A 25,614-nucleotide genomic window follows, 5' to 3' on the forward strand; every position below is an offset into this window, starting at 1 on the left:
AGTGCTGGATGAGAAATCTGACCGCAGAACTGAGACAGTATATCGGGACAACAAGAAATAGAAATATGTGCAAACAGACTGAGGAGGTCAGAAAACCAACATTATCTCAGCCAAACTGGTGTGATTATAATCAGTCTGGCATGATCAATCCTCAGCTTGAGAATGACTGGAAAAATGAGTGGGATCGGGGGGAAGGCAAACAATAGTGCCAATCTCCAATTCAGAGGAAAGTGATTAAGGAACCTGGTCTGAGACCCGCTCAAAAGCAAAATTGATGGCACTTCTTATTGTCCTTTGTTGCAAACATGTCGATAGCAGGAATGCCCCATTCTCCAAAAATGGACTTAAGCACACTGATCTTCAAAAAGCACTTGTGATTCTGGAAGAAATTCCTGCTGAGACAAACAGCCAAATGATTCTGGGCCCCTGGCAAATGAGCAGCTGTGGGAATGATGTTCTCTTGGATTCATAATGCCAGAACTTTATTGCCTCTTGACAAAGCTGATTAGAGTGGACTCCTGCTTGTTTGTTCATATAGTACACTGCAGTGGTCTTGTCAGTGAGTATGTGAACCACTGCACCCTGATCTGCACTCAAATACCTTATTGCATATGGCCCGAAGCTCCAGAACACTGATATGAAGAAATGCCTCTTGATCCATCCACAAATTTTGTACCTTCAATTCCCCCAGATGTGCTCCCCATCCAATTGTGGAAGTATCCGTAACTATGGTCCTGTTCAGTGTGGAACAAGCAAAGAGAAGACCCTGGCATACATTGCTGTCCACCACTAAAAGGAGTCCAGAATTACTAGAGGCACTCAGACCAGGCTTTCAAATGCCTGACAATTCAGGCGGTAGACCATCTTCAATCAGTCTTGAAGAAGAAGGAGGTGCAATCTTCAATTCTGGACCACATGAGTGTGTGGCCATATGGCCTAATAACTTTAGGCACACTCAGATCATAGTAGATGCGTGAAAGCGGAGAGACAGACACAGGTGACAAATTGCCTGAAATCACTTGTTCAGTAGGAATGTCCTCAAGCTCTAGAATGTAGTAGGCTCCAATGAACTAAATTTTTTTTAGTTAGTATTAATGTCAACTTCCCCTTGTTCAAGATCAGATCCAGGTGATCAAAAAGGCATAGCATGAACTGAACGTGCAAGAGGACTGGTTCTCTTGAATTGCCCCTCACTAATCAATCATTCAGATATGGGAAGACATGAATTCCTCTTTTCCTGAGAATTCAGTCACTACCGCCAAGCATTTGGTAAAAACACAAGGCGCCAAGGACAGGTCACAGAGAAGCACAGTGATAATGATCACCTGCCACAACAAATCTCAGAAATGTCCTGTGACTTGGGAAAATTGTCACATGGAAGTAAGCATCCTGAAGATACAGGACAGCAAACCCAGTCACTGTGATTTAACACAGGAAGAACTGTTGCCAGAACAAGCATACAGAATCTCATGCATTTTATGTATTTGTTGAGACCCCAGAGATTCAGAATAGGTCTCATCGGACCAGGAAATATTGGGAATAGAATCCTTTTCCCAAATGCTGCTGGAATACCTCCTCCATAGCTCCCAAAGCACAGAAAGTCTGTACTTGCTGAAGGAGCAGTGGCTCACGAGAAGGATCCCTGAAGAGGGACAGCATAGGGGGTGGTGGTGTATTAATTTAGACGGAATATAGAGGCCCAAAAACGTTAACGTAACCCAGTTACTGTCCAACATTCAACACTGTTAAACAAGGTCTGGAGTTTAGTATACAGAAACTTCGGCCTACCATGACAAACACATCATTAAACATTCTTTTAGCCTTTTATTAAACATAAAGAAAAGAAGGAAAAACAGTAAAAATGTTTGAAATGTAAATTATTAAATAAGGCTTTGTTTTAATAACATCTCTTTCCCTTTAGCTGGGGAGAATTTTTAGAAGGAAAAATCCCCTTGTTTTACATTCTCTTAGATAGTATCAAAGATGGTGATAACAGTCCTTTGGGGGAAATTAGACTGTGATGGGTTCCCCCCTGGGTGTCACCTGGAACTGGGGTACCACTGAGCCCCCTGACCTACCAGCCTGGGCTCCCTCTCACACTGTACTGCCGTGATAAGTTGTAAAGCCCTCCAGCCTGCACTTCACCAGCATTCATACAGGTAGGGACACACCCAGCTGTAGTTACACGCAGGCTCTCTGACCACCAGCTTCCTAGTCTGGGACCCCAGAACAGTACCATCCTGTTGTGGTCAAATCTGGCCAGTATGTGGCTTTAATACCTGGTCTGCCTCTCCCTCAATGTGAAGAGGACAATGCACAGTTGTGGTAACCAAGCAGAGATTTTCCCCAAGCACTCCAGTCAAAGCTCATTGGTTTAGATTAAAACATAAAATAAGTTTATTAACTACAAAAAGATAGATTTTAAGTGAAAGCAAGGAGATCAAAGCAGATTACCTGGTAAATAAACAAAACCGCAAACTGAGTTTAACATACTACATAGGTAGTATATGAATTAGCAAATTCTCACCCTGAGTGATAAACAGCCTAGCAGATTCTGAAGACACAAGCTGGCTTGGCTTTGCAGCTTGGGTTTCCCAGGTTTTCATATACAGGCTAGAAATCCCTTTAGCCTGGGACCATCACTTCCCCCTGGTTCAGTCTTTGTTCCTCAGGTGTTTCCAGGTGTGTTGTTGTAGGAAGAATGATACCATCATGATGTCATTTTCCCCCTTTTATATCTTCTTCCCACTTGCTGGAAAGCTCTTTTGCTGTGACCTGAGTCAAACAGTTCCCATTGTGTAGTGTTATCTCTCAGAGGTTTCTACTGTACACAATTCCTTGGGTAATCCTTGTGCATTTCCTCAATAAGCCATTAACATTGTTTGGCTTTTTTACTGTTGTACCTGAAAGGCTGCTTTTGGGTGTTTTCAACCTCACAACATGTTTCAGTAACACCTACATAGCCAAACTTCATAACTTTACATACGACGATAGCACATACAATCCAACGAGATATTAATGTCTAGCAGATCAAGACTTTTAGTATGATACCTCAGAAGGCATACTTTGTACAAAACATATCCTAATTACATGACAGTGGTGAATATTGGGGTGCCAGGGTGTCACACTAAATTAATTGAGATAGGCTAGAGCTGTTTTTGTTGCTGTTACAGTCCGATCCTATTTAATCACAGGTGGTGTTTCAGATTCAGCTGGAACTGGTAGAGGTGATAATGTTATCCGGGTTCTTCTCTCTAACCTGGTTTCATCAGGACATCTCTCAGGATTAGCATGATGAAGGTCTGGGGTCCCAGGAAATGATGGGGGTGTTATGAGAGACCTGGATTTAACATAATTGGCAGCCATCTTGTGCACTTAACCCCATAAGCTGGAAGCAAAGACCCCATATAGGAATAATTTGGCCTTGCTTAGGCAGACAAAACAACTGCAGCATGTTACTAACAAGGACAGATTCATGAGAAAGAGGGGAGGGGCGATTTGAATAGGTGACCTTGAGTCTGAGTGCCTATGTTTGTTAATATTGCTGACAAGCTAAGAGACTAACACCTAACTCCCCAGTGGCTAGGAGCAAGGCTGATCACCAGAACCCTGCTGCTGAATCACATGATACCACCTCAGACTTTGGGTAACTATATCTATCTGGGGTGCTTCTAGACCAGGGGTAGGCAACCTATGGCATGCGTGCCGAAGGCGGCACGCGAGCTGATTTTCAGTGGCACTCACACTGCCCGGATCCTGGCTACTGGTCCAGGCGGCTCTGCATTTTAATTTAATTTTAAATGAAGCTTCTTAAACATTTTAAAAACCTTATTTACTTTACATACAATAGTTTAGTTACATATTATAGACTTATAGAAAGAGACCTTCTAAAAACGTTAAAATGTATTACTGGCACACAAAACCTTAAATTAGAGTGAATAAATGAAGACTCGGCACACCACTTCTGAAAGGTTGCCGACCCCTGCTCTAGACTATTACTAGGTTTTCATGTGTGCTTTAGACTCAATAAAAACAAGACTTTTGGGGTAAAAGCACTCTTGTGTGTACCAAACATTTATCAGACGGAGGTGCTGTGTCCCCCACTGATTTATTTCCTGACACCGCCTGGAAAACAGAGATTAGTTACCACAACTTTGGGTTCAGATAACTCCAAGTAACAGATTTCTGTGACAGTTTGTGGAGTTGGTGGAGAGGAAGGGGACAATTGGTACACACACAGTTAGCTGCAATAGGGACGAGAGGACAGTGGGACAGGGTAGCAACCTGTAATTCCCATGTCATAGTCTGCAAGTCAATTTATGGATACATTCTGTTACTGGGACTCAGGCTGGTAGCCTGGTCCAGTAAAAAAATATGTCAGATGAAAAGATTATATCTGGAAAGATGGAAATGGTTTTGGGTAACAGCTTGATGGATTTTGTACAGGAATATGGTAATGGTCTTTGGAAACCTGAAGCCTTCACCAGCCCCAGGGCTTTCCTGCAGCTCTGTAAGCAGATGGTAGCAATGGTAGTACATAAAAAGATCAGTTAAAGGCGAGAGTGGTGGAATTAGAGAAATATAAAGTTGAGAAAGAAAAGGAAGCAGCTCTCCTGACCTCTGAATCAGACATCCTCTGGGCTACAACTCTGACTCAGGCAGCACAGATAGTGGCAATGCAGAAGCAAGTGTGTGACAGTGAGAGAGTGAATGAGAAGCTGGAGCAGGAAGTCTGCGAGTTGAAAATGCAGGCAGAAGAAAGTAAGGCAGTGATTAGAGCCTTACTGAAGGATTCCCAGAATAAGACTCAGGCAGACTATGGGGAATGTAAGATACAGATCTGTGCTCTCTAAGTGGAGTTGGGAAGGCAGATGGGAATAGTGGCTGCAATCAAAGGGGCTCATAATCTAGGGGAGGAAGTTGGGCTAGAAGGAGGACCTGATTTGAATCCTCCTTATTATGAGAAGGAAAACTACAGCATGTGTCCCCTGGGTCCTTTCTGGAATGCCCTATACATCCCCTTGCTCCAAACACTGGAAGAGCTGCAGAAGCCTCCACCGTATAGGAGGTTTATGGTTTATGTGAAATTTGCAGGAGGCGCATTTGGACAAAATGTACTGGTAGATTCAGGTGCTACTTATTCCCTGATTAGTACCCAGAATAAGAACCTGTTTGGATATCTGGAAGGAGTTAAAACCTTACAGGGGCTTAATGAGGCAGAGAGCATTGTCCCCTTTTGCAGAAAGATCCTGTATAGGGTGGGGAAAAGGGAAAATAAAGTGCAATTTGGCTTGATGGATTGGGAGATGAAGGAATTCTGGGAATTGATGCTTTGAGAGAATTGAGAGTGCTGGTTGACTTCACCAACAGGGTTCTATGGGAGATGCCCCCTGGCATACCCTGGGAACCTCTGGAGATTTTAGCACGGAAGTTCTAGAAATTGCAAAGAAACACTGGGAGGTGTGGGCTAAGAATAAAATAGAATGTGGTAAAATTGATGCAGATGTTCTAGTCACAGGCCCTGATCATAGAATGTCAGTGTTGGAAGGGACCTCAGGAGGTCATCTAGTCCAATCCCCTGCTCAAAGCAGGACTAATCCCTGGACAGATTTTTGCCCCAGATGGCCCTGTCAAGGATTGAACTCACAACCCTAGGCTTAGCAGGACAATGCTCAAAGCTAGCCCTCCTGCCCCCAAGCAGTATATGTATCCAAAAGAGGCAGAAGCCAGCCTAAAAGAAACAATTGATGGGATTTTAAGACAAGGAGTCACAAGTGGCACAATTAAGTCCCAATAACACCACACTATAGCCAGTTCTTAAAAGTAACAGCAAGACCTGGAGGCTTATTGTGGATTTTTGCCCCATTAATTGTGTGACTCCACTGATGGCCTCTGAAGTGACTAAGTATCATGAGGCAATGGTCGTCGGGGCCCAGTGGTTTTCAATTTTAGATATGGCCAATGCTTTCTTTGCTATCTCTTTACATTGGGATAGTTATGATAAGTTTGTTTTTATTTTTAAGGGAATTTCTCCAGCCAGTCCTAGTAAATCAGAGCTGATAAATTTGCTGAGCCCTAAGTGGATACTCGAAGCACAGTTGGGAACCCAAGAGCCCCCAGCTTGGTGAGAAATGACTTGGACGTGGATGAGTCTAAGTAACTGCCATTGAAATTTAGTTTAGATGTATAATAGTGTCTCTTGCTATATAGTGAGGGGAAAGTTTTGTTCTGTATTTTAGATTACTAAATGGATCTTGGATGATACTGGAGATGATGTTGGAAGATACTGGAGATGATACACTCCTGTGTGCTGCTTTTGCTGGTATCTGGATCACAAGCCTACTCCTCTGGTGATGTGCATTGAGAACCTGTTGTGTTCAAGGCATGGTGAAACTTCCTGTGGAAGGCAGTAGAGTAAAGCAAGTGGCTCCACAACAGACATCACTGTGGGACTTCAAAAAATCTCTGTGAAAACTGAGTGTGTCATATAGTGGGCAAACGGGAATGTCGAATGGAAATACCAATTTGAACACCTGCCACACAACAATACTGCCTCCAGCCAGCCACTTCCACCCCCAGCACAAAACCAAAATATTAACATGAAAGTGGAAGAATCTCACCCAGACTGAGAAAGTTCTGCACAGTGATGGAACCCATGGGTTATAGAGTACAAGTAATAAAAGATGCCCAGGAATGAAAAATAGTAGAATTGAGAGCCTGCTTAGAGGAATCTGGACTTAGATATGAATGCAATAAAAATGCATTGCAGCCACAGGATGTGTGTTTAGAAATAATAGATGGAAAAAGCCATTATGCTATTAACCCATTTGCAAGTGGGTAATAATTGTGTACGTTTTAGAAGCTGGTGCCCTATGCTCAGTGGCCAGTAGGTATTAGGCCAGGGCCCCTATCCCTACTGCGGGAATGGTGCCAATCTCAGTAGTGATGGTGATCCTAGGATCTTCTGAGAAAAGTGTTTTGAAGGTGAGGGAGAAAAGGAAGATGTCCTCGCACTTGATCTCAATGAGCCCTGGAAGTCGTCTGGTGGTAGCAGAAGAGCCACCCTGACAAGGCAATCAAACAACCAGCTTCATCTGAAAAACAATACGGAGATGGCAGAGGCACCAAGAATGAATGAGCAGTTGGTGCTTCGGTACCAAAAGAGACATCACAGTTCCACTTGGTACCGGAGCAAATAATGATCCCAGAGCCAAGGTCAGTACTGATCCCGAAGATGAGGGCTGAAGCAAAGACAACATCAATGCCAAAGACAGCACCTGCGCTGATGGGTCCCTTGGTACCAAAAAGGATGTTGACCACAACTCTGACTCTTAGGCAGAGAGGAATATGGTGACAATGAACAAGACAACTCTGCAAGCAGACCAGACGGTGCTGAGGGCACTGCAGAAGAAGAAGCTGAATGCTCCTGAATTATTGGGGAATCAGGAACAGAGGGGTAGAGCAGGCCTGATGCCGCCTGGTATGCCAATGGCGAGAGACAGTCAGTACCAATGTTGATGTTGTCAGTACTGGAGTTGACAGTACAGAGTACAACTGATCTTGGCGCAGTACCAGGGAGTGGTTAAATGGTCCATCATGCATACCGGAGAAATCATGGTGTCAGTCAGCACTGCTTTTAAGACAAAGAGGAATCTCTCTGAGTCCTGGAATGGTCTCGGTCCCTCTTGTGGGATCTCTTCCTTGGAGGGCCAGAGGAAGGAGAATGATCCCTTTACCTCATTGGGGAAGCACCAGACCTCATGCTGGAAGCAACATCCAGCTCTGACGGACACTGCAGGGCTCAAGGATCTGTAGAGGTCTCTGGTGCCAAGGTGGGCCTCCTGGCCTGCTCTTGAAGATGCTGTTTCACATGTAAGTCCCTCACTACCTGAAGTCTCTTTTTAAACTTACAGATAAAGCAAGGTTCTTTAATGTGCCTTCTCCCAGGCACAACAAACACCACATGTGAGGATCACTATTAGGAATAGCCACCTCACAAGATGGACAATGTTTAAACCCTCATGAAGGCATCACCCTGGGTGACTATCTATCCATTCCCACTAACTACTATAAACTACACCTAAAGGAGTACTAAACTATATTAATTATATACAGCAAAGTCCCCAAAAAACTGAGATAAACAAGTGTGAGATAAACTACCGCACCGAATGCTCCGACTCCAGCTGCAGGCAGTGAGAAGAAACGGGGTGAAGGCGGGGGGGAGAGGAGGGCAGGGCAGCACCATCCTTAAATAGCTTGAGAAGAGGCTAAGGGGACAGAGGGGATGAGTGCCACTTCTACAGGTACTGCTAGGCAAAGCTCTCCAGCTTTGGTATGCTCGGCACATGCACACTTGAGTGGAATACACATCTGCAACTACTTGAAGAACATTATGGTTTTCCTTGTTTTTTTAGAAATCACAAAACAGTATAAATATAAGATCTTTTCTGGTTCTGGGTCATATGTGTCTCTCCTACCCTAAGAGGCAAGCATTTACTGCTTCCTTGAAATTGCTTCCATCTTTGTCTGAATAAGATACTAGAAACTGGATATGAATGGAAGGGAAGACTTCGTTTCCAGGAATAATCATATTTCTATTATCTTCCTGAGCCCTCCTGTCATGTACAGATTTTTTCCACTCCTATATTAAAAGAAAGTAATGTTAATACATTTTAGACTATCTCTGATGGTATGGCAGATACTGCTTTTGTATCCTTGTAGAAGTAGAGCTTTTGTCACATCTGAATTTTCCTTTTTTGTTGTTTCAAAATCATCCTGTGAAAACTAGTATCTCTCTTCTGAAATTCTGTCTAGGAATAAGGGGAAAAGAAATCACTTCTAAGTCTATGCTGTTTTAAATCCCTCTGGAGTTTTGAGGATGGAAAAGTATGCTTTTCTCCCTTAGCCGCTTCACCAAGTCTTATTCAAAAGTCTCCCCATAACACTTTGCCTATAAATGTTGCAGAAGAAAGGAACTGTGATGTCCTCTAATAATATCGCAGCAATATGTTTCTCCCTGCTGACTGTATTCAAGGTCACAGTCCTTTAAAGAAAATCCTGAGCATATCAATAGATGCAATTGGCAGAAAGGAAAATGTGTAATTTGTATTTTGTTCACTATTAATTGTAATGATTCATCCTTTGCCATGGGAATGCTCTGATGTCATTGCTCTATAAATGAACATCATAGATATTTAGAAGGTTGTCACCAAGGCCTCAGAGTTCCTCCTTTAGGAAAGACTCAATCTTTTTCTCCCCTGGGATCCTTGTAAAAATAGCTACCATGGTCACCAATCTATTTGCATTACAGATAAATATTTAGGGATGGGGGGAATTTTCTCTTGGAATTTTGTTAATTTTCATACATTATTCCTAGGTCTTCCCTTACTGGGATGTTTCTATTTAACAATCATATCTTGTTTCTTTCAAGAATGCAATAAGATGTCCAAATCACTTCTGTCAAAAAATATATTTTCTTTTCCTCCCTCCTAATCAATGTAAACAGCCAGAATGTTAATCTGTTATCACAGATTCAGACATGTCTAAGGGGAATATTTTGTCCTGACTTTCCAGATCTTATTATGTGTTTCCCTCATTTGACAGTTTGGAAGACTCTAATGATTACATTATATCTATGCCTTTTTGGTTTTGTTCCCTTGTGCTTCTTTGCTGTGATTTGTTTTTTTTTTGAGGTAGGTTAGTTAGTTGGTTGAGTTGAGAGTTATTTTTGTTTGTTTAGTTCTTGAGAGCATTTTTGTTTCCTTGAAATTAAGACAGCTTTCAAAAGGAAGGAGTTTGGAAAATGACCCTAGGGGGCTCTTTTACCATGGAGAATCATTTAGCCTGTGGTGTATGTTTATTGCCCTTCTTGAGACAGAAAAAGTGGAACAGTTGCCTTCTGTGCACAGGGTAGAGAGTAGTCATCTCATAATCTCCAGAGAAAAATCTGGTACTATAATCCGTACACCTGCATACATGAACTGACTTTTTTCTCTTCCTTACAGAGGGTTGATAGATCAGCACTGTTAACATCACATACTGAGTTAGGTCAGTGTTTGTTTTGTTTATTGCATTCCAGATAAATTTCTCTAGCTGAAAAAAGTACACGGCACTGTGGTATCTCTTACAGAACATTTTCCATCAAATTGCATTAAAAGTATTGTTAACCAACATTAGCTAGACTGACGTATTTTTCTGAATCTCTGTAGCCAGCAAGTTCAGACGTTTAACACTTAAAACTGGGAGTGTGCCAAAACCACCATTCATCTGGATGGAGTAGCTTTTGTCCGGAATTCTAGATGGACTGACAAATACTTTACAGAATCCTTTCAATCTCTTTAAAGAGAAGGATGTTGCCCTCTCTACTACGCTAATCCATAAGAAGCAGATTTTGAATAAATACTGAAAGTAACAACTAATATTTGAAAGATTAAAATACTATCAAACTAGAACTCTAGAGAATTAAATTTGATGGCACAATGACAAATTACAACTTGTATTCTAAAAGCAAAGTATAAATGTAATACTTGTTTCCACCACTTCAACAAAGAAAGTAAAAACTATTTTCTTACTGTTGTTGTTTTCCTGTAATAAAAGCATTACCAACAAGTAATAATTCCTAACTTCTAAGGGGTCTATTTTGCAGTTGATACATGTATAACTCCTATTAATGACTTTTGGAAAAAGAACAGACTTCCTAAGGATGAACTAATGGTGAACTTCCACCTGCAGATAAACACTGTGGATAGCTGAAATTTTGCATAACTTGTTAGATGCTAAAATATATAGGTGCTAGGTTTCTGCTATCACCTACAAAATATGAATTTGCAAGGTTTTCAAGACAGGGATTGTGTTTTTCAAAGTTTCTGTGTAATGCTTAACACAATAGGCTCCCAAACCTGGACTTTTGCATGCTACCACATGACAAATAGTAACAATAAGCCACTGTTCTTCACTGCAAGGCCCGCGAGCCAGTGGCGGCTCCCATGGACCGTAAATGCAGCTCCCTGTCGATCGCGCTCTCTGGCGGCACAGTGGGGCTGCAGCTAAGGCAGGCTCCCTGCCTGCCCCGTCCCCACGTAGCTCCCGGAAGTGGTCAGCATGCCCTCACAGCCCCGGGGGATAAGTGGGGAGCAGAGGTCTCCGAGTTGCGGGGGTGCTGCCTGCAGAGAGGGCAGCGCACAGAGCCATGTGCCCCCCCCCCAGGAGCTGCAGGGGCACATTGGCTCCTTCCAGGAGCGGCATGGAGCCGGGGCTGCCCGAAGTAAGTGCTGCCCCTTTCAATGGGCAAGTTCTGAATAGCTCTTCCACCACCCAATCTGCAGCCTCCCAGAGCCAGTCCCCCACGCCCCATCCTGCACCCCAAGCCCCTGCCCCAAACATGAGCCCCCTCCCAGAGCCAGCCCCCAATATCCCCTCCTGCACCCCAAGCTCCTGCCCCAGCCCTGAGCCCCCTCCCAGAGCCAGCACTCCATACCCCCTCCTGTACCTGAACACTCTGCCCCAGCCTGGAGTCCCCTCCTGCACCCAAACTCCCTCCTGTGCCCCAGTCCTGAGCCCCCTCCCAGAGCCAGCCCCCCATATCCCTCCTGCAGCCCAAGCAATATTACCAATGACGGTAATATTACCATATCAACCAACAAAGAACTCAGAGTGTTCAACCGTCTGTGTCAGGTTGATGTGGTTCTCACATTGAAGGTTTTTTCCCAAAATAGTGAAGAGCACTGCAATAAGCATTCATAGCATAAATAAGCCCCCTGACTTTCACAATAAGCCAAAAATCAAACTAATCCCATTTCAAAACAAGGCCAAAACAAGCCAATCCCTAAGAACCCCAATATTCTATGTGACTGGATCCGCCCGACATGCAGTCTGGGACTGTGGTGGGCCTGCTGTGCACCCGACTCTCTCCCCTCTCTTGCCCCTGCTTGCCCCCTCTTGCCCCCCACTTGCCCCTGCTTGCTGGGAGCCAATCAAAAAAAAGAAGCAACAAACAACAAACTCAAGCCAAACAAGCAACAAGCCTAAAACTAGTCAACAAGCAACTCACGCCAATTAAGCCAAAAACAAGCCCAATTTCTGTGTTTTTTTCATGGGTTTGGCATGTCTGATTCATAGATCTACATCTTATCCCTCAAATCCCATCCAAGCAAATGCTGGAGAAAGGATCATATAAAGAAAAATACAGAGCTTAAAGGCATGTAGAACTCATTAATTTAGTATTAAAGATATTTTCTTTAATCTCACTTTATGATTCAAGACTTCTGATTTAAATTTATAACAATAAATGAGAAATAACAGAAGGCTTGTATAGGACAGAGGTCAAATTTGGATGTTAAATAAGGGACAGCTGTCAGGTATAAGTCTCATATTCATGATGGAGCACTTCCCAAAAGTGGGAAGCCTTAGCACACCATATAACTTATTCATACAGTATTTTAATGTCTGAAATTTGAATAGTGAACGCAAATTTGAGAAGTTATTCCACATTGTTAATGAAATAAACAACACACATATGAGCTCCCTCATACGATTAGCAAATTTAGAGTTATCTGGTTACATATGTTTAAAAAGTCTCTTACCTTCAGATATTAACATTCATCGATATTTTTATGTAGTGTACATATATAAAGCCTGGTCACTATTCGCTGTTTTCACCTTAACATATCAATGCTATCAAGCTTATCAGAAAATGGCTATTACTAATTGTGAAACAGTCAATCAAGTGTCAAAATCTGCCCTCTTCACTTACTTACTGCAATATATAAGGTTAGGTTGACATAGGATTCCAACAGATCATCCTGATTAAGAATATTCTATAGAGAATTCAGAATGACAGTTGCACAAAATGGAGTAATAGTATACTACAGATGAGTCAGCTATCATGTCAATAACGTTTGGAATTTTCCACTAAATAATTCTGATTGGGATTATCTGGTAAAGCCACAGTGGTGTTCATTAAATAATATTATTTCCAATTATTAAGACAATTGTGTAGCAGTTGAACTGCAGTGGGAAGAGCCAATGGGATATATGATCCTTAGCAATTCTCTTTTCCCTTTATTTCCAGCGGATGGCTCAAACTGGAGGGGAAGAGAAACTGGGCAGTGGAGAATACCAAGCAAGAGGGGACATATAGAAAATAATAGAAAAAGGAAAAACAAAATAGAATTAAGAAAAGAATGAAGTCAGGACATAAAAGAGGAAGAAAAGGGAATGGAGAAAAGTAATATAAGATGATAACTTCTAGACTAGCACATTTATTTTTAATATATTTGTAGTATCCCTACATATACTTTTTGATAAATTAAAAATCCACAAAGTAATAAAAAGGGATCTGTCCATGAATAAAACTACCCCCAAGCCTTAGTCCAACCACTCCTTGATAGCCTAAGAGACAAGAAAAGAGTTATGAAATCACACAGAAGATAAGTATGATTGAAAATAATTTGATAACAGTTACTTCACACAGGTGTAACTAAGGACAGAATTTCACCGGCGGAATCTTTATTACTAATGGTGACGCATGAGCCAGAAGGAACCCAGCCTGAGTTTAAAATTCCATGCTGAGTTTGCACTGCTGCCTTTCTAAACTACCTTCTTACCTTATATGTAATTGAGAAAAATTAATCTGGAGTCAGTGAGGCATGATAAATGTGGCATCCATGATGTCATATTTACAAAACTATTTTTCAGAATAAAAGTGCACTTTAAGAGGTCCACTGTTAGAAAACAAAATGTGTCCTGCTATATTAATTGTTAATTTTTTTCCAAGTACCTGTGATGGAATACCCTCCAATTTAAAAAAACAAACAAACGTATTTTTTAAAACAAATTTCACACCATAGCAATTAAAGTGGAAGAGCCTTTATATTGTAATTTATATTGCACAAGAGATCAACTCTCTTCCCGAAAGAGATGGGAGATATTCAGCTAACTGAACAATCCAACTGGTTAAGCATTCTTGGGAGCTTTTCAAATAAAATTGGTTGAGAATGTTGATGGTGTCCGTAGTCTCTGTTTGCCAGAAGCTGGAAGTGGGCAACAGGGGATGGATCACAGGATGATTACGTGTTCTGTTCATTCCCTCTGGGGCACCTGGCATTGGCCACTGTCGGAAGACAGGATACTGGGCTAGATGGACCTTTGCTATAACCCAGTATGGCCGTTCTTATGTTCTTATGATCCATTTTGCACTCAGAATTCTGAGCAATCAAAAACAGTAGATAGAGAATACTAGCAGTTCTCCTAATGGAATGCCCCATAAGGAGAGTTCAAATAGGAGTATTATCAATATTTGTTTGTACTTAAAAACAAGTTTAATACAATGCAAACAATGTAATTAATTATTAACTAATTTTTATTGTTGGGGCTATGTTTTATAGAATAAGTGGGTTATATTCAGGGCTGCATGTTTTCCATGGTCATAGCATTTGCTGTGGAATTCCCCTTCCCTCAGAATTATGCTTCAGAATCTAAGCTTTGATTTTTTTAAAATTAATACATATATTTCTAGTTGTTGTGGTTGCAAAGTAACTCTTGAAAATGTGAACTAAGTATAACCAATGCTGTGTTAGTTTACTGAGTTTGCGCACAGTCTGGACCCTTAAATCCGAATTTAGATTCAGCGTGTTGCACAGCATACAGAGTCTTGATTGTAGTAATTTTTGCTTAGTTCCCAACAGCACTCAACTCAACTTTGTGAGTCTTATGTGTAAATTACCTTACAACATTCAAACCACAGAAGTACCCACTCCAAAAGTATGACTGTCACTACTTGAAAGAAATGCAGATACTTATTAGTCTTTTAAAAACACACATTTAGACTTGAATAGTGACATGGTTAAAGTAATGTATCGAAAGCTAGTACTATTCAGAGACATGTAAGCTATATCCTATCTTGTAGTGCACTGATAACAATATACTAACAAAAACTGACTTACAAGTAACATAACAAAATCAAACTCTTTTATTAAGGAGCTCACAAAAAATTATCTTCATTTTAATGTGGTTGTGAAACAGATCTCTTAAGCTAAAGTAAGCTACATATAATTTAGTTCTGATATGATTTATTCTTGTTTTAATAATTATTGTCCTTAGTCTTCAAGTTTCAACAAGACAAATTAAAAAGGTCTCTAGCTACAAAATAAGTAATGATTCAAAACTTCATTTTACTTTTGCACATTTCAAATACATTTTTAAAATATTTATTTTTCTATTGTAATCTAATGTTGAAGAGCAGTATCATATGATGGAGAGGATATTTGGCTAAGGACATACAGTTTTCATTTTTCACCTCTTTAGCGCATGATTCAAATTCATCTTGATTAATAAAGCAAAATGAGTTTTGATAGATTAGTTCAATCAACAATAAGTGTCACACAGTTTGACATCCAAGCACAGCAAAGGCCATTTCACATTTCTCAGGGGCCTAACAAAACATTCAGGGCTTTAACTAGCCATATTTTTCATGATCTTACATAAAATGTTTCTACACAGGAGACCTTATACAACTTTTGGACCGGTCCCGGGTACAATACTGGAGTTTGAATCACCTACCTATAAGAAATTGTATGTTCTACATTTGAGCCATATCCTGTATAAATTTATGATGAATGTATTAAAGATTTCTTGTAATAATATATCCATAGTAGTTTAAGGATCTGAACTTGAAAAACAACTAATATTATGTCCACATGCTTACTAACAGATCTCAAATTCTCTCTTTCTTTATTTAGGAAAGCAGATATTTATCTTACACAGTTTACAGCTTTTTCATAAGTTTCATAATAATTTTATAGTCAGATAAGTATTCAAAAATAAATATACATACATAAATAGTAACACAGTAAAATAAAAACTGAAAATCCAACATTTATATTATGTTAAAGATATAGTGTACCTTCTTCAATGGGTTCATACTTTGCAATAAGTTCAGAGGCAATTGCTTCATCAGCATCAATTACAAATTGTTCTTTTCTGAGAAACTCAATCAGGTTTATTTCAGGTAGAATTTTGCGGTTCGGAGAATAACTGCAGAAAAGTTCATGTATTTCACTTCTGTGTGCAAGGGTTCGATAAATTGCCCTGAATTCTTCTATAGTAATAGTTCCAGTCTTCGGCTGATTACTTGTTTTCTGAAAACAAAAACGATTGAGTACAAACATACATTAAAATCACTACATTAAAATGTAAAAATGTATCATTAGAGCCATTATATCAGTTAAAACAGGGGGGAGGGATAGCTCAGTGGTTTGAGGATTGGCCTGCTAAACCCAGGGTTGTGAGTTCAATCCTTGAGGTGGCCATTTAGGGAACTGGGGTAAAAATCTGTCTGGGGATTGGTCCTGCTTTGAGCAGGGGGTTGGACTAGATGACCTCCTGAGGTCCCTTCCAACCCTGATATTCTATGATTCTTCAGTACATGGTCATGATCCTATCCTATTCTAACAAGTGATGCAGTTAGTAAATCTTAAGAATTTGACCTTGCCTCTTAAAAATGTCTATTATTTTAAGTAATTAAGTTTAAATTGTATTGCATAACACAAGCTGCATATTGTCAATTGCAAAATATTTGTGTACATTTTATGTATGATTAGAATGCATGAATTCAAGACAAAATCTTGTACTGAAATATGTATTTTAATTTCATAAAACTGTACCACAAAAAAAGGTTATCATGATAGTGAAAAAGTAAATATATTCTTACACATCAACAGTTACTATTTTAAATAATTTTTTAAATACTGTAAGGCTCTATTTTAAAATTAGGAAGAGTATGCATTCCTCAAGCAAGTGAATTAAGAATGACCAAATTATCATAAGATTAAAGTCCAATGGCAGGTCACATCTAAGATTTTTTTTCAAGTTTAGAGATGTGACTTTGCTCAACTTTTAACAGACTAAGATCAGTTAAGCTTTGACCAATTATTCATACTCAGAATTTCTAAATTATACACCTGTTTTTTGTAAATGGAGCTTTTTAAATGTTAGACTATGGAGTCATTTCAATGTTTGATTATCAAAAGCCACTAGAAAATAAGAAGGGTGAAAAAAGAGGTAGAAATAAATTAGAATGACAGTAACTGAGTATCTCTGGCATATACATTTTTCAAAGACTCACCAAAATAATTTTTCTTTTACAATTTTCTAAATAATATATGGAATTCAGTTTTGCCAGTGTACATTTTTTCTCTTTATTTTTTTTAATTTATTGTTCATAAAAGGTGCCATAATGTGCTAGCACTTGTGACTGAACAAGCTCTGTTTATTTGCAAAACAAACACAGCACAGGAAATGTAAATAAAAACTTCATTGCACTACCCTCCACCAATGTGCTTCAACTCTCTTCTACAAGGATCACCACCGTGGTTGAGAGAAAGTTAGTATTATTCAGTTCTTAAGCGCTGAGACTACCATGGAGGATAGTAATTAGTGCCTAATATTATGTCAGCCATGGCGGTTAGCGCCTAGTAAAAACTGGCCTGACAAGGAAAATGACCAACTATCATTTGATAAAAAATGTTGTTCACTACCAATCTGGGATGGATTGGAACCAATGTCCTAGAGATGAAAGATTCAATATTACATTATTAGTTCCCTCCTGCGCAATCTAGTCATTAGTGAAATAGATTTCTAAAAGTATAAACTGGCGTAAAACTAAAAATGGTATTAAGTAACCAAGATCAATGCAACAGAAAAGTATTTTGGGGGCTTCTAACAATAATCTATTAATTCCCTTCCAAACTAGTATCTAATTACTGATTGTTTGAAGGATGACTGTTCAAAAGAAATTTAATATTAGATTTACTAAAACCAATAATGAAGAAAACTTGGTACAAGAAACTAGTAATAAATTTTTAGCACTTATTGAGAAATCACAACTTCCCAGCTCCACAGAAGCATTTGGAAACTACAGTAACAGGGGCTACATAAGAACCTAGATAGAAAAATTACTACAGATTTCTATTAGAGACACATGGTGGGTGAGGTAACATCTTTTACTGGATCAATTTCTGTTGGTGAAAGAGACACAAGCTATCAAACTTAAAAGAGCTCTTCTTCAGGTCTGTGTAACCTCAAAAGCCTGTCTCTTTCAGCAACAAAACTTGGTCCAATAAAAGATATTACCTCACCCAACATATCTCTCTAATATCCTGGGACCAACATGGCTACAACAGCACTGCAATCTATAGATTTCTATGTGTGTCTCTAGCTCCTTATCATATCTTTAGTTTTATTAATGCACCTCAACTCTTTGCTATTCAGAAAATGTAGTAAGTTTAACAAAAGGCTTTCCTGTTGAAATGAAAGCTTCAGAAAATGTATTATTCTTTAACAAACCTTAATCTCCCCATTTCTTCTGATTTTACCTAAAGTAATACGACAGAAAAATAAATTTAAATTAAAATAAAAGGAAAGAAAAATAAAAGCAGTACGTTGGTAAAACACCTGCATACGTGTCTCTAATACAGAATGAACTTTTTAGTCATAGCCCTTCAACTCTCTCTTCAAGAGCAATGAATTTGTAATACACGTCTACCCCGATATAACACGAATTCAGATATAATGCGCTAAAGCAGTGCTCCAGGGGGGTGGGGCTGCGCACTCCGGCGGATCAAAGCAAGTTCGATATAACGCGGTTTCACCTATAACGTGGTAAGATTTTTTGGCTCCAGAGGACAGGGTTATATCAGGGTAGAGGTGTAGTACTGTATCCAATTAGATCATTTCTATTCTAAACAGGCCACTCCTTCAAATAATTATTCTTTTTTTAGTCTACAGTCATTCCCCTAAAATTTCTCCCCAAAAATAAAATAATAGAAAGCCCATAAAAACACTAAACACAAAATTTGCTAAGTCTCAAGAGGGTCCAAAGGGTCAGCACACTCAGGCTTTGTCAGACTGCAGCAGGAAGTAAATTCCAGAGTTGAGGGTCCTTCATCAAAAATGCTCTGCCATCAGCCTCAGTGTTTAAATTTGGAGAGTGTTATCTTGAAACACCTTAGTTAACCTGAACTGTCATGGTGGTGTGATGATTTGAGAAGTCAGTCTTCGGGTAGCCAGGATCCAAGCCACATATGGCCTCATACAACAAAGTCAACACCTTAAAATAAATTAAATGAATGAAACAGCAAAAGTGTCTCATGAACACAACGTTACCATAAGTGTACACCAATATTGCCATGAATTTTGTGTTCCACAAAATATCCACTTTATAAAAAGAATGGTCACATTATTTCTAGAAAAATTTTCACTGAGTAGGAAAACATAGGAGGAATAGGAAGAGATTTTTTTCAGTACAATAATTTCAATGTTGATCATCCTACAATAGAATCAGGTCAACCTGTTTGGAATTCGGTATTATCTACCATTCTACAAAGAAATCTACCTGTCAGGCTTTCAGTGTTATTTTAAAACTAGAGACACGTAAATGCTATTTTAAACTATGCACATTCCATTTGAAATCATTATTATTCTTGTAATAATAATGAACCCAAATCTGATTGATAGTTGTTGAATTTGACTCTTTGATATCCTACTGGTTAATTATCTTTTTGACAGTTATTAGCGTGTGTGAAATCCTAACACTGCAGTAAACCCTTTGCCAACTGGTGGTTGATTAGTGGTCTGTGTTAAATTAATTTGGTAGTTAATCCAATTCCTTGTAGTAAGATGTAAACATCACAAAACCAATACTCTTCTTAGTTTCATTAGAACTGATGGAGACTGAATTCTCCTCTGACCACCTAGGGATGAGCTATCCCAGAACATGTTGGGGAGGCAGTAAGAAAGAGATTGCATTGATGCTGCCTATGAGATATCCATGCTACAGATAAATACAAGACTTTTGTCCACTCAGCCGTTAATTTGGCACATTTGTTTAACAAAAATATATTAAAAAAAACCAACAACCAACCAGCCCCTTAGGTGTCTGGTCATTCTGAATATACTTACATCAATACATAACTATTTTCTCACCTTAAAAACATATTTTACATGAACATAATCAAAAGGGATGTTTAGCTTAATAAGTAATTTCAATGTCTTGTCTAAATTAATCTTTCCGGTTCTAAACTCATCCTGAATGATGGACAAAAACCATGTAAGGAAAAACAGGTTAAGGAAATGTATGAACACATTTAATTCGCTTTTTTTATGGGAAGATGTATTTGATTTTTAAGCGAAACATATTAGCTATTTTTCTAATATTATACTTTCTCCATTTCTGGTTCCAAATAATTAACTGAAAAATATTTATGTTATTTATTTTATCACAGTGCTGGGCTAAAGGGGTGCTGGAGGAGGAAGAGCAGCCTATAGGGAAGAAAGGCGAAAAGGAGTAAGAAAGGGGGGAGGAATAGCTCAGTGGTTTGCGTATTGGCCTGCTAAGCCCAAGGTTGTGAGTTCAATCCTTGAGGGGGCCATTTAGGGATTGGGCAAAAATCTGTCTGGGAATTGGTCTTGCTTTGAGCAGGGGGGTTAGACTAGATGACCTCCTGAGGTCTCTTCTAACCCTGATATTCTATGATTCTAGGGTTACCATATTTCAGCGAGCAAAAAAGAGGACGGGAGGAGCCCCGCCCCTGCCCCTCCCACTTCCCGCCCCCCCTGACCTCCCAACCCTCCCCCCGTTCCTTGTCCCCTGACTACCCCCTCCTGGGACCCCTGCCCCTAACTGCCCCCCAGGACTATCTAAGCCTCCCTGCCTCTTGTCCCCTGACTGCCCCAACCTTTATCCACCCCCCCACCCCCAGACAGACCCCTGGGACTCCCACGCCCCATCCAACCACTCCCCACCCACTGACAGCCCCCCCCAGAACTCCCAACCCATCTAAACCCCTCTGCTCCCTGTCCCCTGACTGCTCCGATCCCTCTCCCCACTCCTGCCCCCTGACAGCTCCCCCCCAGAACTCCCAGCCCCCTACCCCCCCCCCCGCTCCTTGTCCCCTAACTGCCCCCTCCTAAGACCCCCCCCAACTGCCCCCCAGGACCCTACCCCCTACCTGTACCCTGACTGCCCAAAACTTTCTCCACTCCCCCCAAAAAGCCCCCCCCGTTTCTTGACCTCCACCTCCAGAACCTTCCTGCCCCCTGACCTCCTTACCCTGCTGCTCAGAACAGAGTGTTGGGCTCTATGCAGCCGAGCCGGACACGTGGCTGAGCTCCCCTGCACAACAAAACCCGGTCTGGCCCTGCACAACAAAACCCGGTCTGGCCCTGCACAGTGCTGCCGGACTGGGCTGCAAGGGAGCTGCTGGCTCAGAATGCAGGGCGGATCCGGCTCCTCTACAGCTGCTCCTGAGTCCAGCCCGGGACTTCCCTGCAGCCCTCCAAGCCACTCGCTCTGCTAATCCCGGACATTGTGAGTGCTTTACAAATTCCCCCCGGACGCTATTTTTAGCACACAAAAGGAGGACATGTCCGGGGAAATCCGGACGTATGGTAACCCTATATGATTCTATGAGATGAAATGGCACAGACGATAAATGGGAACAGATGAGTTAAGACATCCAATGGTAGTAAACATGAAAGGGAGTATAGTAAGTGTTTAATGGGAGTAAAGAATAAAGGGGGGGGGATTCATGGATTAAAGAAAATAGGGTAGTGGAGGAAAGCAATAAAAAGGGTAGAATAGGTGCAGGAGTGTGAAAGCAATGGGGAGGCAGGTGTGAACGGACTAATGTGGACAGGGAGCTCACAAGGTTGAGTGACAATGAAGAAGATTTGGGTTATTAATGGGGGTGGCTAGTAGAGCTTAATGGGTTTTCAACACAGTGTTACAGGAGGGAGGGGTGCTGGTGGGTTGCTGGGGGCTTGCACTGTGTGTATGGGGAGGTCTCTGGCAATTGGGGGGTCTCCCTAGTGTGGGACCTGGCTGGGGAGAGTGTCACTCCACGCGGGGGGGGTCTCTATTGGGGATGTGCCCAGGGCACTTGGGAGGGGAGGGGAGGGGCGGGGGAGCCTGTCCCGCCCTGTCCGCGCGGCGGCGGGTCGATGACAAGGATATTTGTTCTCCATGGTGGACTCCGCATCGCCCTGCGCCTCTCCGGGGTCTGGTCACTCCGATGGTGTCAGCAGCGGCTCCCAGCGCGGCATCACCCCGGCCCGGCTCCTCTCCGGACCCCTGCTCCCCGCCTCCCCACGCGTGGGGATCCCGCCCCTTCCCGACCGACCGCCCGCGCCGCTGCCCAGAGGGAAGTGGGAACCCGTCGCCGCCTAAGCGCCGGCCGGCACGCGGGGCCTGTGACGCCACAAACGGCCCGGCCACGTGGGACACACCCCCTGCTCCTCGCCCTCCCGAGGCCACGCGACAGACCCGCTTCTTCCGGCCCCTCCCATCGCGTGGCCGGCGGGAGAGATCAGCTCCCCGGCCGGGCCCGGATGAAGGTGATTTTCCTGTTCCCGCGCTCACACTATACCCTGGCAACTCGACACAATTGGCCCAATTCAGCTGCCGTAGTCTGATCCCAGCCCAGGGTCTAGATCCCGCCAGAGAGTGTTGCCTTGTGTCCACCTGACCACGTGGCCCGGTCTTCTGAACCTTCCCAGCAGGGCCCTTCCTCCCTTTGCCCCGTGGCTAGACCTTGCAGTGCCCTCCTCATCCCACCTGCCAGAAGCCCCAGGCTCGCCGTGGGGATTTATCCCCCCTGCTATGGATCCCACTTCTTAGCCCCACCGAACCAGATGGATATTCCCAGGGTCATTTGCAGCCTTACCTCCTCCGGCGTTCAAATTCCCGACAAACTCACTGTTGCTTTTTGCCCTTCGTGTGCCCTAAATCAGGGGTTTCCAAAGTGTGGAACAGGATCCCAGGGCCAGGGGTGGTACTTGATCCGCAGCTAGTATGTGCACTTGATTTTCCATCCACTCATGTCACAACAATTCTCTAAGAAGGTGGTAGGTGAATAAAGCTTTGGGAACAGCTACTCTAGATCTATCCAGAGCTCTTTCCACCTGTTCTCGCTTCAGCTGCTTTAGATTTTTGAGGGCCATTTCAGAAAACTGTTACATCATGAAAAGTTCTTGAGCTTTCCGTGATGGTGATTTTTATTGTTACTAGGTTGATTATTTTCCAGTCTTTTTATTTCATTGTTGCTTTATCAAAAGAGTTGGATCTTCTCTGAGTATGTTTCTGGTTATCTAAAACATTCACATTGAAGCTCTCCATAGCTGAATTTTCAGTCTGGTATCCTAAGTTGTGGATCCCTAGCCATCTATCTTCCATGTGACAACATAAGCATGTCCATATGTTAGTAAAAAAGGGAAGCACCAGAGAAGGGGGTCGGCTTGTGAACGGGGATAGAGAGTGAGAGCTGGGACACAGCCCCTCCCCCCAACAGAGGGAGCAAGGAGAGGCAGCACAGCCAGCAGAGCCAGAAGGGAAAAAAGCAGGGCCAGAGTCTCTGTTTTGCAGTTTCCGCCATGCAAAAGTGAATGTTACTGGGCATGCTGAGTTCAGGTGAGCATGCTCAGTGCACCCAAAGTAGGGAATGGGGAGAGGGAGCATTTTGTGTCATCACACTGGCCTGCCAGAACACGGTGCTGCCATGCCACCCAACCCAGCCCGCTGGAACATGCTGTGGCTGCGCCGCCCAATCTGGCCCACCACCCGATCTGGCCGTGCTGCCCAGCCTGCCGGAGCAGCTCCAGCCAGGCCAAAGACATCCTCCCCTGGCCCTCCCCTGATAAGGTGAGAAGGGATGGGATGGGGAGAGTGTGAGGGTCCTGGGCTAGGGGTGGGGTCATGTGGGGGGTGGTCACAGGGGTTACTCCCCTGACCCCCAGCTTCTCCCCCCAAAAACATTTCCCCACCAGTTGCTGTCCCGGCCCATCAGGGTAAGCAGCTGGCACACTGGGACACTTTGTTTACTTAGGTTTACCTCCATGCCTGCGGACACTCGAGGTAAACAAACCATCTTGCCCCACCAGTGGCGTATCCTGATGGCCCGGGAGCCAAAGTTTACTGACCCCTGAATTATAGGGTCGGCCTATGAATGACTCATAAAAATTTTCCGTTTTACTTATCCATCTTGGGGGGGGGTTGGCTTATAAAGGAACCGGCTTATGATCGAGTATATACGGTAGTTTTTCATGTGCTGCCAGCAAATATTTTCCACTGTGACAATTTTTCCAAAAACTCTAGCTCTATTGAATCATTTTCTTGTGATCTCACTAATATTTCTAGATCTTTCCAGATACAACTTTAGAGCACACAACAAAGTTCTGCATGTTACCAAGAAACTTTTTTGCTGTGACATCGTCAGGTGTTCTAAAATATTTTTAATAACAATTTTCACGTTAGCATAATATTCATGCTTTCATTTCAGGTTCACCATCACAGAAATAAACCACAATGTCCAACAAATGTGATTTGTCTAAGGAAGAGAAAGTGTGGGTCATATGCAGTCTGCTGTATCAGGCACCTCCAGGCGAATTCTACAGTGTTTTTGAAGATCTCCGTATTCTGGTCCAGGATGATGACCTAATGAGGCAAGAGGCTGCCCAGGTCTGTGCCCATCACAATAAGAACAATTTCACCTTAGTCAGAATAGAAGGAACCAATGTGCTGGTGACTCGCTACAATGACCTAGGAGGAAATCGCTTTTTTGACCCGAAAAATAAATTTTCTTTCAAATTTGATCACTTGAGTGGAATATCAAACAAATTTCAGCTCCATAGGGTAGCATGGGATGAGACAGAGTTATGGAGAACAGCCCTAAATAGTGCTTTAAAGGCATACGTGGATAGTCACTTTCCTTCAGGGGACTGCTGTGTGTTTAGAAAAACCTTGAAAAACAGGCAGGTATTTGTGGTCTGTATTGCAGGTCATCAGTACAAACCATTGGGTTTCTGGAATGGCCTTTGGAAAGGTGAATGGACATTTTTCCAGATTCCAGTTATTACTCAGGTTACAGGGGCCATTCATATGCAAGTACACTACTTTAAAGATGCTAACCTCCACATGACAGTCTGCAAGACTGTTGAAGAGACCTTGCATGTAATTGACCCAGCCCAGTTGGCCATAGATTTTGTGAAACTCATAGAAACTGAAGACAACAAATTTCACATTGCCATGCTGGAAAACTTCCAAGCATTGACAGATGAAATCTGGAGAAAAATTCTACGAAGGCAGCTCCCAGTCACTCGCACTATCATTAACTGGAACAAACTGCTGACCAATCAGAGCATAAAAGCCAATATTTCCAGTCGTGAGATGCCACTGAGTTTACTGAAGTACACGGTTTGAGTAAAATATAGCCCAAATAAAACTAACAATCACTGTGGAAAGTGGATTTATTTATTCATTTGGCATATTTCTGGACGTCTATGGGGAATATAGAGCCTTTTACCACAAAGTTGCCATTTTGAACCTAATCCAGTTCAGTAATGACTAAAAGTTATTACTGTTCGATGTTTTTCTTAATGCAGGGATTTTCTCGCCTTTTTCTGATTCAGCTACCACAGGCCACTGTCAGAGAAAGGATAGTATCAGAGGGGTAGCTGTGTTAATCTGTATCCACAAGAACAACAAGGAGTCCAGTGGCACCTTAAAGACTAACAGATTTATTTGGGCATAAGCTTTTGTGCGTAACCCCCACACACACACACGTC

The 25,614-nt window shown here is 42.1% G+C and overlaps 2 protein-coding genes across 2 annotated transcripts in view; one reads left to right on the forward strand and one right to left on the reverse strand.

Moving 5' to 3' along the window:
* PLCZ1 (phospholipase C zeta 1) overlaps window positions 1–22,129 on the reverse strand; it is a 132,125-nt gene extending 109,996 nt beyond the window's left edge. Inside the window, exons 1-3 of the mRNA XM_065567977.1 lie at window positions 22,008–22,129; window positions 19,981–20,102; window positions 15,902–16,136 (exon numbers count right to left, since the gene is read on the reverse strand). Coding sequence (XP_065424049.1) covers window positions 15,902–16,136; window positions 19,981–20,102; window positions 22,008–22,020 — 370 coding nt within the window. The 5' untranslated portion in view covers window positions 22,021–22,129. The remainder of the gene's footprint in view (window positions 1–15,901; window positions 16,137–19,980; window positions 20,103–22,007) is intronic.
* Window positions 22,130–22,249: 120 nt separating this feature from the next.
* Window positions 22,250–25,394, forward strand: CAPZA3 (capping actin protein of muscle Z-line subunit alpha 3). Its single transcript, XM_065567982.1, has 2 exons — window positions 22,250–22,389; window positions 24,330–25,394. The coding sequence occupies exon 2, from the start codon at window positions 24,356–24,358 to the stop codon at window positions 25,247–25,249; it is 894 nt and encodes a 297-aa protein (XP_065424054.1). The 5' UTR covers window positions 22,250–22,389; window positions 24,330–24,355; the 3' UTR covers window positions 25,250–25,394.
* Window positions 25,395–25,614: the final 220 nt, after the last annotated feature.

Source organism: Chrysemys picta, chromosome 1 (genome assembly GCF_011386835.1).
Source record: "Chrysemys picta bellii isolate R12L10 chromosome 1, ASM1138683v2, whole genome shotgun sequence".
Lineage (NCBI taxonomy): Eukaryota > Metazoa > Chordata > Testudines > Emydidae > Chrysemys > Chrysemys picta.